Source organism: Pristiophorus japonicus, chromosome 18 (assembly GCF_044704955.1).
Source record: "Pristiophorus japonicus isolate sPriJap1 chromosome 18, sPriJap1.hap1, whole genome shotgun sequence".
In the NCBI taxonomy this organism is placed as follows: domain Eukaryota; kingdom Metazoa; phylum Chordata; class Chondrichthyes; family Pristiophoridae; genus Pristiophorus; species Pristiophorus japonicus.
The window spans coordinates 88312110-88325578 of record NC_091994.1 but is presented as its reverse complement, the minus strand read 5'-3'; the positions used below and the strand labels follow the sequence as shown (position 1 = coordinate 88325578).

Sequence of the window (13469 nt, the reverse complement as noted above, 5' to 3'; positions counted from 1 at the left end):
GCTCCAGGATGATCAGGGCTGGGAACTCAACATCCGGGGTATTCAACATTCAGGAAAGATAGAATAAAAGGAAAAGGAGGTGGCATTGCTGGTTAAGGAGGAAATTAAGGCAATAGTTCAGAAGGACATTAGCTTGGACGATGTGGAATCTATATGGGTAGAGCTGCAGAATACAAAAGGGCAAAAAACGTTAGTGGGAGTTGTGTACAGACCTCCAAACAGTAGTAGTGATGTTGGGGAGGGCATCAAACATGAAATTAGGGGTGCGTGCAATAAAGGTGCAGCAGTTATCATGGGTGACTTTAATATGCACATAGATTGGGTTAACCAAACTGGAAGCAATACGGTGGAGGAGGATTTCCTGGAGTGCATAAGGGATGGTTTTCTAGACCAATATGTCGAGGAACCAACTAGGGGGGAGGCCATCTTAGACTGGGTGTTGTGTAATGAGAGAGGATTAATTGGCAATCTCGTTGTGCGAGGCCCCTTGGGGAAGAGTGACCATAATATGGTGGAATTCTGCATTAGGATGGAGAATGAAACAGTTAATTCAGAGACCATGGTCCAGAACTTAAAGAAGGGTAACTTTGAAGGTATGAGGCGTGAATTGGCTAGGATAGATTGGCAAATGATACTGAAGGGGTTGACTGTGGATGGGCAATGGCAGACATTTAGAGACAGCATGGATGAACTACAACAATTGTACATTCCTGTCTGGCGTAAAAATAAAAAAGGGAAGGTGGCTCAACCGTGGCTATCAAGGGAAATCAGGGATAGTATTAAAGCCAAGGAAGTGGCATACAAATTGGCCAGAAATAGCAGCGAACCCGGGGACTGGGAGAAATTTAGAACTCAGCAGAGGAGGACAAAGGGTTTGATTAGGGCAGGGAAAATGGAGTACGAGAAGAAGCTTGCAGGGAACATTAAGACGGATTGCAAAAGTTTCTATAGATATGTAAAGAGAAAAAGGTTAGCAAAGACAAACGTAGGTCCCCTGCAGTCAGAATCAGGGGAAGTTATAACGGGGAACAAAGAAATGGCGGACCAATTGAACAAGTACTTTGGTTCGGTATTCACTGAGGAGGACACAAACAACCTTCCGGATATAAAAGGGGTTGGAGGGTCTAGTAAGGAGAAGGAACTGAGGGAAATCCTTATTAGTCGGGAAATTGTGTTGGGGAAACTGATGGGATTGAAGGCCGATAAATCCCCAGGGCCTGATGGACTGCATCCCAGAGTACTTAAGGAAGTGGCCTTGGAAATAGTGGATGCATTGACAGTCATTTTCCAACATTCCATTGACTCTGGATCAGTTCCTATGGAGTGGAGGGTAGCCAATGTAACCCCACTTTTTAAAAAAGGAGGGAGAGAGAAAACAGGGAATTATAGACCGGTCAGCCTGACATCGGTAGTGGGTAAAATGATGGAATCAATTATTAAGGATGTCATAGCAGTGCATTTGGAAAGAGGTGATATGAAAGGTCCAAGTCAGCATGGATTTGTGAAAGGGAAATCATGCTTGACAAATCTTCTGGAATTTTTTGAGGATGTTTCCAGTAGAGTGGACAAGGGAGAACCAGTTGATGTGGTATATTTGGACTTTCAGAAGGCTTTCGACAAGGTCCCACACAAGAGATTAATGTGCAAAGTTAAAGCACATGGGATTGGGGGTAGTGTGCTGACATGGATTGAGAACTGGTTGTCAGACAGGAAGCAAAGAGTAGGAGTAAATGGGGACTTTTTAGAATGGCAGGCAGTGACTAGTGGGGTACCGCAAGGTTCTGTGCTGGGGCCCCAGCTGTTTACACTGTATATTAATGATTTAGACGAGGGGATTAAATGTAGTATCTCCAAATTTGCGGATGACACTAAGTTGGGTGGCAGTGTGAGCTGCGAGGAGGATGCTATGAGGCTGCAGAGCGACTTGGATAGGTTAGGTGAGTGGGCAAATGCATGGCAGATGAAGTATAATGTGGATAAATGTGAGGTTATCCACTTTGGTGGTAAAAACAGAGAAACAGACTATTATCTGAATGGTGACAGATTAGGAAAAGGGGAGGTGCAAAGAGACCTGGGTGTCATGGTACATCAGTCATTGAAGGTTGGCATGCAGGTACAGCAGGCGGTTAAGAAAGCAAATGGCATGTTGGCCTTCATAGCGAGGGGATTTGAGTACAGGGGCAGGGAGGTGTTGCTACAGTTGTACAGGGCCTTGGTGAGGCCACACCTGGAGTATTGTGTACAGTTTTGATCTCCTAACCTGAGGAAGGACATTCTTGCTATTGAGGGAGTGCAGCGAAGGTTCACCAGACTGATTCCCGGGATGGCGGGACTGACATATCAAGAAAGACTGGATCAACTGGGCTTGTATTCACTGGAGTTCAGAAGAATGAGAGGGGACCTCATAGAAACATTTAAAATTCTGATGGGGTTAGACAGGTTAGATGCAGGAAGAATGTTCCCAATGTTGGTGAAGTCCAGAACCAGGGGACACAGTCTAAGGATAAGGGGTAAGCCATTTAGGACTGAGATGAGGAGGAATTTCTTCACCCAGAGAGTGGTGAACCTGTGGAATTCTCTACCACAGAAAGTTGTTGAGGCCAGTTCACTGAATATATTCAAAAAGGAGTTAGATGAAGTCCTTACTACTAGGGGAATCAAGGGGTATGGTGAGAAAGCAGGAATGGAGTACTGAAGTTGCATGTTCAGCCATGAACTCATTGAATGGCGGTGCAGGCTAGAAGGGCCGAATGGCCTACTCCTGCACCTATTTTCTATGTTTCTATATTTCTATGTGTGCAGGTTACCCTTGAGCCTCCAACAGTTGCGCCCTCTGGTGGCAAGTTTTACACAGTTACAATGTTTACATACATAACACAAACTATTTGGAAAGAAAGGCTTACATTTATACAACATCTTATCAGATCTCTCAAAAATAATTTCAAACAACATAAATGACTTTGAAGTGCAGTAGTCATTGTTGTATTGGGCAAACATGGCAGTAACTATGCACACGGTGAGATCCCACAAACAGCAATGAGCTGAAAGACGAATCAATCTCTTTTTGGTCTTGTTGGGTGAGGGAGGAATGTTGGCCAGGACAGTGGGTGAACGTTGTGCCGTATTTCATATACTGCCATGAGATCACCTAAACCATTGAAACAGGCAGGCGGGCTCTCAGTTTAAAGTCTTATTTGACACTTTTTGCAAGAAAGAAAGACTTGCATTTAAAAGCATCTTTCACGACCACCGGACACCCCAAAGCACTTTACAGCCAACTTTTTGGAGTGTAGTCATTGTTGCAATTTAGGAAACACGGCCAATTTGCACACATCAAGGTCCCATAAGCAGCAATGTGATAATGACTGGATAATCAGTTTTAGTGATGTTGATTGAGGGATAAATATTGGCCAGGACACCGTGGATAACCCCTCTGCTCTTCTTTGGAATAGTGTCATGGTATCTTTTACATCCACCTGAGAGAGCAGATGGGGCCTCAGTTTAACATCTCATCAGAAAGACGACACCTCCAACAGTTCAGCACTCCCTGAGCACTCCACTGGAGTGTCAGCCTAGATTCTTGTGCTCAGGTCCTTAGAGTGGGACTTGAACCCACACCCGTCTGACTCATAGGCAATTATGCTACCCACTGAGCCACAGCTGACACCAAATCTGAGACTTGCACAGCACCTTTCTTCAACCCCTCCCCATTGCTTTGGTCTTTCTGCAGATCACTTTTTCATTGAGGAGCTGCAAACACAACTGCCATCCTCTTCGGGTTTACTCTGGGCGAGGTGCAGCTGTATTTATAAATCCAGTGAAATATATTTTAATGACAAAGAACAGCATCCCACGGTGGCCTAGTGAAGTACTGAGTCACACAGACCGGGAAGCAGATTCTATCCCTGAATCAGTCAGTCTCAGCTGGAACAGCAGTGGGAGTGCGTCAATGGGCCTCTCTGATCCCAGCTTCGGGAGGGCAAAATCAGCCAGGATGCCTGCCCCCTGATCCATCGAGGAAGGTACTGGAGAGCAGCCAGGGGGCAATACCCCAGCTAGAGTCATTACCTTCAGGGGACAATGTATATGGAATGCAGGTTAAATCGTATAAAATTGGGACCCGTTGACAGAGATTGTTCAGCATTGAGTGAACCTGAACCTGGGGGAGAAATCTTTTTATTTCTCACCAGTCCCCTCCTCTCTGAAGGTACTGACTCCTGGTTGCATCCCAGACAGTAAGTTTGTTTTCCTTGCCAGTCGTTGTCTGACCGAAGGAACAAGCAGGGGAGTTGGACACCGGTTTACGCCACTCTGGAATCACTCTGGAGCTGTGCAACAGCAGTCCCGGTTTACTGGAGGTTAATGCTATTAGGTTAAACTACAACAGACCAGTGACGACGGGCTAGTGTTAACACCTAATGCCTTCCTCACACATATTCCACCCAAACGAGACATCACAGACAGGCCCATTCCTACTCTCATCCGCACATATGCATTTTTCAGCATGAGTGGCTGGATAGTAATCAGATTTAAGAAGCCTGGAGGATTCGTATTCTCCTCCAAGCCCAGGGGCACCCCAGACTGCCAGGATCGCAGAGATCGGCACTGCCCAGACCTTGTGGTCCAGATGCTCACTGCCTGAATGAAATGAGAGAATCTAAAGAGATTGGAATAATACCAACAGGACAGATTTTGACAGAATCAGGCACCGTCTGGATCTCTGAAAGTCCCTTGTGTTAATGCAGTAATTGGTGTTAAGTGAGGTTAATGCGCTGACTCTGTGTTCCTGCTGTCACCGATAGCTTGTTGTTCTGTTAAGAGTTGGCCAGTGTTTCACTGCAGTAAAGGTCACTAATGATGCTGCAATCCTGATACAGTCAGTTATTAACTGAAGCTGAAGCTGCCAGTGTCTCTATATCAGTAAAGGTTTTAGTGATTTGAGGGAGGGGTAGCCAGAGCTGGGTTAACCCCATGGGACCACAATTTACATTTTCCATTCTGAAGCTTAATCGCATCACCCTGGCTAACTATTTCAACTTGTTTTCCTTGCCAGTCGTTCTCTGACCTAGGGAACAAGCAGGAGAGTTGGACACTGGTTTACGCCACTCTGGAATCAGCCTCTGGGAGCTGTGCAAAAGCAGTCCCGGTTTGCTGGAGATTAATGCTATTGAGTTAAACTACAACAGACCAGTGACGGGCTAGTGTGAACACCTAATGTCTTCCTCACATATATCCCCCATGTGACTGACTTCCTAGTGCATTGACTTCAAGTTCTTTATCTTGTGTTCCAATCCCTTCACAATCTCATTCCTCATTATCTCACTGATGGCCGCAACAACCTTCACTGTTCCTCGCACAGACTCTCCACACTCTGACTCTGGGATCATTGCTCCCCTCACCCTCTGCTCCACTATCAGAGGCTCAGTGTGCTCCAGCTCTTTGAACTTCTCTCCTTAAAACACTTTACCTTGTTACCTCTCCCCCTTTATTCAAAACATCTCTTCAACTGTACTGTCAGCCCCACTCACCCGTAATCTTTCCTGTCCCTTGCTTGGCGTCCTCATATTCCCCTACATGAGAGTGCTATATAAATGCAGGTTGTTGGTACTATACATTCCAGTCCATGAACCTATCCTTGTGTGATGGCCATTTCCATTTGCTTGGATGCGGACTGATTTTTGTTCGACTGTGATTTTGTTGTATCTTCAACCCCAGGGAGTGACGACCGCCTTCTTGACAATTTACAGACAACAAGGGATTCTGGGCCTGTGGCGAGGGGTCAGTGGTGCCGTTCCTCGGGTGATGGTTGGATCTGCAGCGCAGCTCGCAACATTTGCCTCTGCCAAGCAACTAGTCAAGGACCAGCAGGTGAGCGGCATGTCAGGGTGTGGAATGTTACAAATCACTGAGAGGGATGATGATTAACAACTTCAGTCTTTCATTCAGATTCTGTACAATCTGGTTACAATTCCAGTTTTGTTGATTTGGTAGCAAGTTGACAGGATCACAGTGCAGCAACTCATCAGACCTCAGGAGTGTCCCTGATGATGATCGCCATCATAGGCAGTCCCTCAGGCTCGAGGATGACTTGCTTCCACACTAAAAATGAGTACTCAGGTGACTGATGAACTCATTTTAAACGGGGGAAGATGCCCTTGCGTGAATTCTTTTAACGTGGGGTGGCCGTTGCACACCAGCCACCCCACAGGCTTGACGGAGCAAGGTCCTGGTCCAGTGGCAAGGGGATCCAAGATGACTGGAGACCAGGCTCTGCCACATGTGCCAATACATACACACAAACTCAAACATACTCCTACTGTCCTCCTTCCTTCCTCCTTCCCACAGGACCTCTCCCTACATGGAATTCATAGTACGCAATGTGAGCCTCACGATCTCATAGCCTCCCTGATGATACAGACCTCTCATTGGCTGTTGGAGGCGGAGGGCTCAGTGACTTTGCTTGTTCAATATTTCATGATCCAGGTTCTTTCCCCCTCTCCCCAATGGCTTAATGAGTTTATCCAGAAACTCTTAGGCTTGGTTCCCAGCCTGAGCTGAGTTAACTGATTTCAGTTGAGGTGGCAGCAGAGGCTCAGTGACCTGGGCTAGGGAGGGAAAATCTGCCAAGGATCCTGCTCCTGACCCCTGTTCCAAAATGTGCATGTGTGGACATCAGCCCTATTATAGAATGGACGTTACAAGCCATAGACGTTCGCCAGGATGATACCAGGGATGAGAAACCATACTTGTGAGAAGATATTAGGACTATTTCCACTGGAGCAGAGAAGGCCAAGAAGGGATTTAATAGAGAGTTTTAAAATTATGAGGACTGAACTAGACTATTTGTGACCTCTGCTTCCTGTTCAACCTTGAGGTGAGTATAATGTTGGAAAGTGTGAGGTCATGCACTTTGGCAGAAAAAATCAAAGAGCAAGTTATTATTTAAATGGAAAAAGATTGCAAAATACTGCAGTAGAGTGGGACCTGGGAGTACTTGTGCATGAAACACAGAAGGATAGTATGTAGGTACAGCAAGTGATCAGGAAGGCCAATGGTATCTTGACCTTTATTGCAAAGAGGATGGAGTATAAAAGCAGGGAAGTCTTGCTACAGCTATATAAGATATTGGTGAGGCTACACCAGGAATACTGCGTGCACTTTTGGTTTCCATATTTACAAAAGGATATACTTGCTTTGGAGGCAGTTCAGAGAAGGTTCACTAGGTTGATTCTGGGGATGAGGAGGTTGACTTATGAGGAAAGGTTGAGTAGGTCGGGCCTCTAATCATTGGAATTCAGAAGAATGAGAGGTGATTTTATCGAAACGTATAAGATTATGAGGGGGCTTGACAAAGTGGATGCAGAGAGGATGTTTCCACTGATGGGGGAGACTAGAACTAGAGGATATGATCTTAGAATAAGGGATCGCCCATTTAAAACTCAAATGAGGAGAAATTTCTTCTCTCAGAGGATTGTAAATCTGTGGAATTCGCTGCCTCAGAGAGCTGTGGAAGCTGGGACATTAAATAAATTTAAGACAGAAATAGACAGTTTCTTAAACAATAAGGGGATAAGGGGTTATGGGGAGCAGGCGGGGAAGTGGAGCTGAGTCCGTGATCAGATCAGCCATGATCTTATTAAATGGTGGAGCAGGCTCGAGGGGCCGTATGGCCTACTCCTGCTCCTATTTCTTATGTTCTTATGTAACTCCACATTCTCACCATCATAAAGGCAGCCTACATAACATTCCTGCCTCCATCCCACCTGTGCTCATCTGCTACTGAAGCCCTTGTATATGTCTTTGTTACCTCCAAACTTGATTATTCTAATGCTCTCCTAGCTGGCCTCAATCTTTCACTCTTCCTAAACTTCAACTCATACAAAACTCTGTTGCTCGCATCCTATCCCACACCAAGCACAGCTCACTCATCAACTCCTCCTGGATAATGCAGCCAGGACCAGTAGGAATTAAAGAAAGATTTTGCATTTATATATTGCCTTTCACGACCTCAGGACGTCCCATGTTGGTTGAGAGATAAATGTTGGCTAGAACCCCCCTGCTCTTCTTCGAAATAGTGCCATGGGATCTTTTAAGTCCACCTGTGAGGACAGATGGGGCCTTGATTTAACGCCTCATCTGAAGGTGGGCACCTCCGACAGTGCAGCACTCCCTCAGTACTGCACTGGAGTGTCAGCCTGGATTATGTGTTCAAGTCTCTGGAGTGGGACTTGAGCCCACATCCTACTGATTCAGAGGCGACAGCATTACTCACTGAAAGATTGGAGCCGGGACTGGTAGGAGCCAGGGCCAGCATTAATTGGATCCTTTGGCTGAATGGGGAGATGGTTGTCACTGCAAGTTGGATTGGTGCAGCATTTGGAAGAAGTATGTAACCTCAGATTTGCTGCTTACATTCTTGGTGACGATTATATTTTAGAATGAATCTAATTAGAAAATCAACAATAACTTGCACTTACAAAATGCTTATAGCAGAGAAAAATGTCCCAAAATGCTTCAACAACACTAATCTGACAAAAATCATTGCCGAGCCAAAGAAGGAAATACTTGGAGGGTTGACTAAAAGCTTGGTCAAGGAGGAGGGTTTTAAGGAGGATCAAAGGAGAGAGAGAGGGAAAGGCAGTGTGGTTAGGGAGGGAATTCCAGTGTTTAGGGCCAAGACAGTTGAAGGCACGGCTGCCAGATGTGTGGTGAAGGGAGTGGGGCATGCACCAGAGACCAGATCTCGGAGGGTTGATGAAAGTTACGGCGATAATCTAAACCTAGAACCATATGGAGAGTTTTAATTTGGCCCCAACTGTTCAGACTCTTCAGCCAGCAGGCTTGGCATTGTCCTAACTTTAGTTCTGTTCCAAGACATCACTATTGTTCCAGGGGGCAGCCAGGATGGTGTGGGCCTGGGTTAAAGCGAGGTCAGTAATGTTGGATCCTATGATGCTGAATCCTAACTCTTTTACTTCCCTCATGGAACATCGGGTGTCACAGCTCAGGTTTCTGTGGTGTCCATTTGAGAATCAAATTAAATAAAAGAAAATTAATGTATTTCAATTTGTGCATTTTGTGCATTTTTTAAATGCAATCAGTGGTTCAGAGATGACAGCTGGCTGGTCGGTTTGACGGGAGGAATGATGAGCAGCGTTGCCGTGGTGATCACCATGACTCCTTTCGATGTCATCAGTACGAGACTCTACAACCAACCAGTAGATGATGTTGGCAAGGTAGGTCCCCGCCACACAATCAAACCACTCAGGAAACTGTTATGTAGCCTATAGAATTCATAATTCTTTCCGGCATCAGAACTGCTTATAGGGAGAGCTGGACCAGCCAGAATTCCAGTGGTATCTCTAAATCCACTTACCCAGTAAAACCAAACTTGGTGAAATTCAACTCATAATTGCAACATCGAGTAGAGCAGAGGGAGTGTTTAAATCTCTTTGTTTAGCTGTGACTATACAGGGCAGTTGGGGTTGCCAACTCTGGTTGGGGTTGCCAACTCTGGTTGGGTGTATTCCTGGAGGTTTCATCACATGACCTCTACCTGCCCCCTTACCCAACACCTCCATCCTCGGGGTGCACTGCCTTCTCATGCCAATTGGAAAGCGATCATGATTGGATGATTCTCGACTATCGGTCAAACGTCCCTTCCCCCCCCACCCACCAGCTCCAATCTTTTTATAATTAATAAATTAAAATCTTCAATGAAAATGAAAAAAAAACTTTTTTTTATTCCCCCTATGATTTTTCTCCCGGGTTTTGCTCACAGCAGAGTCCTGGATATTAATCTTCAATTCCTGGAGATTCCAGGACAATCCAGGAGGGTTGACAACGCTAGGGGCAGTGTTCACTGTGAATGTTGGGAGCCAGTGAGTGGTAGCACGTAGATTTGCTCTTGCTGAACTAGATGTGGTAAGGTGGCCTCTTGCTTGATTTATGGGAGGTTGGGGGTTGGGGGGGGCGGTGGTGTGGCAGGTGGAGAATAGGGTGCGAAGGTGAAGCAAACCAGATTCCCACGGCAAACGGAGGGAGTGTTGAGCAGCAGTCCTGCCTCTCCCAGTGGAACCAAAGGAGGATGGGAAACTGAAAATCTGTCTCAGTATTGTCGCTGAAGGGGTGGAGAGGCTAACTAAGTAGTTTGTCCATACACACTATGAACAGCTTAAGACACTTTGATAATATTTAGCCATTCCTCTGCCCTGATGGCTCAGTTGGTGAGTATGCTCCCAGTGGGAACAGACTAGCACAGTCCCAGGTCTAATCCCTAGTCTCTGCTGAGTTAGCTGATTGCAATAAGAGAGTTACATTTAGCCTGGGCTAGGGAGGAGAATAAATTCAGCCTGCGTTCCAACTTTTAATCGCTGTCCAGTGCCCTCGCTGCTAAGTGTCTGGGTATGAATCTCAGGTGAAGGTAGGACGGGGCTTGGCTCTATCCACAGTCAAATAGTCTACTGGCATTCGCTGGTTAGTTGATCCACGATGAATGGTTACTTGGGCAAGGTAGCAGAGACTGGCTGGTGCCTATGAAACCATACCCCTAGTCTGGCTAAACAGTTTACACAACATTACCCTAACCTCCAGCCATTCTCAGTGTCAAATTCAACTAGTTTTTAAAATATGCAGTTGATTCTTCTCCTGTGTGCCAAACAACCCTCCCCCTATACTGGTAGGAGATATTGGGGTCGATTTTAAGTGCCCTTGCCTGGCATTAACAGCACGAGAATGGCCTCAAAATGGGATCGGTAGCCACTGCTAATGCGGCTGGCTCCATTTTAAAAGGGGGATACCACCAGGTGTCCAAAGGCCCGCCTGCTTCAGGGATCAGCCCCTTTTAATTTGTAAATTGGGGTCCTATTACCTAAATAGGACCCCGATTGCCATTTCAGGTGGGAACTGGTCGGAGCCTGCACGGTGCATACCATGGAAGAGAAGGGACCCTCTAAAGTCAGTCTTCAATTATTTTTGTGGATCCCCCCTCTGCAATTTATCGTGTTGGCGGCTTCAATCCAGTGAGCTGCATTGGAACGCCTCTTTGGTGCCCTGGTGGTTCACTTGCTGAATTTAAATGAGGCTGGAGCCTCAAAATGACGTGGGTCTCCGCCACTGGAACGGGCGGCCAATCAGAGCATTGCCCAAAGGTCATTATCTACCCCATTTTATTTAAGTGATGCTGGTCAGTGAGCACGAATGCATGTGTTGCTATAGTGAGTGCAGTGTCTCATTAAGAAGGATCTGTCTGATTTTAAACACTTTCATTCCTTGTAGGGGAAGCTTTACAAAGGATTCTGGGATTGTTTGCTGAAGGTCTCGTGTAAGGAGGGCTTTCTGGGTCTCTACAAGGGAATCGGACCTGCCTACTTCCGCTTGGGCCCACACACAGTTTTCAGTCTGCTATTCTGGGACGAACTCAAGAAACTAGCCTACCCTGACTACCGAGACAAGATCTGAGTCACCCCGCTACAGTACTGAGTGTTTACGTACTGGGGTGAAACCTCCAGTAGAAACAGAGCAAGTAGTTGGTCTCCATCAACTTTGAGCCAAAGGAGTTGCTAAACCTGCCTGTTGGGTCTCTGATGGTGACCAAGAAGAGGGTGTTCCAATCCCTCAGGTTAATAGAAGAGTCTGTTATTCCTCAAACTACACTGGAACAGCCTGAGTATAGCTCCACTCCATTCTACTGATGGTCCTCTCACTTCAACTGCCTCAGCAACAATTTGGTGGAGTGAGTGATTGCTACAGACAGTTCTGAAACTCAGCGATGGCCCCAGGCCTGTGCACCATTTTCATCCTGTGGTAATAAGGAAGCTACGACAACAGCAACACTGAGCCAATTGGAAGAGCATTATTACGTGGCTAGACTAGTCCATACACTGGTCTGGGACAACATCAGAAATAAATTAGGGACTAAATCGTAAAGCATCAGCCTGTGTTTATTCGTAGATCTGAACCTCACTGTCTCCGCCATTCAGGTCCATGTTGAGGCCTCGCTGTGGCCATCTTGTCTACCTCCTGCCTGCTGCAGGGTCCAAGCCTCTCTGACTCTAACTGTGCCGCCTCGGATTACACATTTTATAATTCCAATGTAAAAAATAATGCAATTGTTGCTGACCTTATATAGCTGTGAATACACAACCCACCCTGGAGCTTTTCACTGCCCCTCAGCTCACTCCTTAGCTGTCTAGCTTTTAAAAAATGTTTTAATTTGTTTGTATTCATCAATTTGAGGGATGTTAGTGACTGAGGAATGGAACAATTTTCATTGCAAGCACCCAGTATCCACATCAAGCACTCCTGGGTCCGATCTCTCTACACTGTCCCATCAAACATTGCCAGGTTATCGAGAGTGCAGATTAGGTGCAGAGTAAAGCCCTCTGTAAAACATTAGCAGCACAGGTTAAATGTAGAGTAAAGCCGCTTTACACATCCCAACAATTTGTCTCTGTTACAAATTCAGAAGAGCACTAGTGTGATATTTACACATTTCTTACACTCTCCTCCTGTGCCCTGTCTGAATGGGATTGCCAATTAAGTGCTGAACTAGAGGCGGTTTTGTTCTGTAGGCCAAACTCATCAAGGACTGGATCTCATTTCCTGTAGGACCCCATGTAACTAGCAGTCTCGGACTGGATATGAATGGAAACAATATTATTTGCATGGTGAACAGCACCCTCAATGCATGTTGCACGGGTGGGACCTCAAACAGAAATCATAAATCAAGTTTTGTATAGCGATTGTTTCCACATTCAACGCTTACTGTAATGAAATAAAATTCAGTTTGAGGGTAAAAGTACAAAGATTTATGAATGAGCGAGGAAGAATATATAAATTATGCGGCCCTCAGCATCTGGTGAGCTCTGCACCGACCGGGGATCTGAAGCTGTGGTAACTTCTGGTTTTTGATTCCTTTTGGATTTTTTTAAATGTTGCTGTTAATCTTTTTTTTAAAGTGCTGGAGGTGCAGAATACAGGAGCAATCCTATCTGTGGCCAGCCCATCTAATGTTACTCCACCAGCGAGTAAAACAGCACAGCCAGCCCACCATTTCTGATGGCTGGGACACTGGTGGAGCCTGTGGAGTCCAGCTGATTGTACCACTATTAAACCTCTGCTCCCTAAAGATAAATGCAGTGCACTCATATCCTCAGAGCCTGCACATCATTACCTTTCACTAATTTCATACAGGGCCATGATTGCAGCTTCCCCCAACCAAGTTTTAATCAGCTACAACCAAGAGGGTCAGTCAGTGGTAACACTTGTGAAAAGATGCTGTCTGTATTGTGAAACATTTGAATAACTCGGGGCAACTGCTAAATTAAAACAGTGACCGCCAGTACTCCAGGTATTGGGAAAGTTGTAGGAGCATATTGAGAATCATAGGAACAGGAGTAGGCCATTCAGCCCCTCGAGCCTGTCCCGCCATTTAATTAGATCATGGCTGATTTGTGCCTTAACTCCAT

General features: G+C 45.8%; 1 protein-coding gene across 1 annotated transcript in view; it reads left to right on the top strand.

Moving 5' to 3' along the window:
• Window positions 1-11928, top strand: part of LOC139228843 (solute carrier family 25 member 35-like) — a 52057-nt gene extending 40129 nt beyond the window's left edge. Inside the window, exons 3-5 of the mRNA XM_070860281.1 lie at window positions 5716-5868; window positions 9102-9236; window positions 11278-11928. Coding sequence (XP_070716382.1) covers window positions 5716-5868; window positions 9102-9236; window positions 11278-11460 — 471 coding nt within the window. The 3' untranslated portion in view covers window positions 11461-11928. The remainder of the gene's footprint in view (window positions 1-5715; window positions 5869-9101; window positions 9237-11277) is intronic.
• Window positions 11929-13469: the final 1541 nt, after the last annotated feature.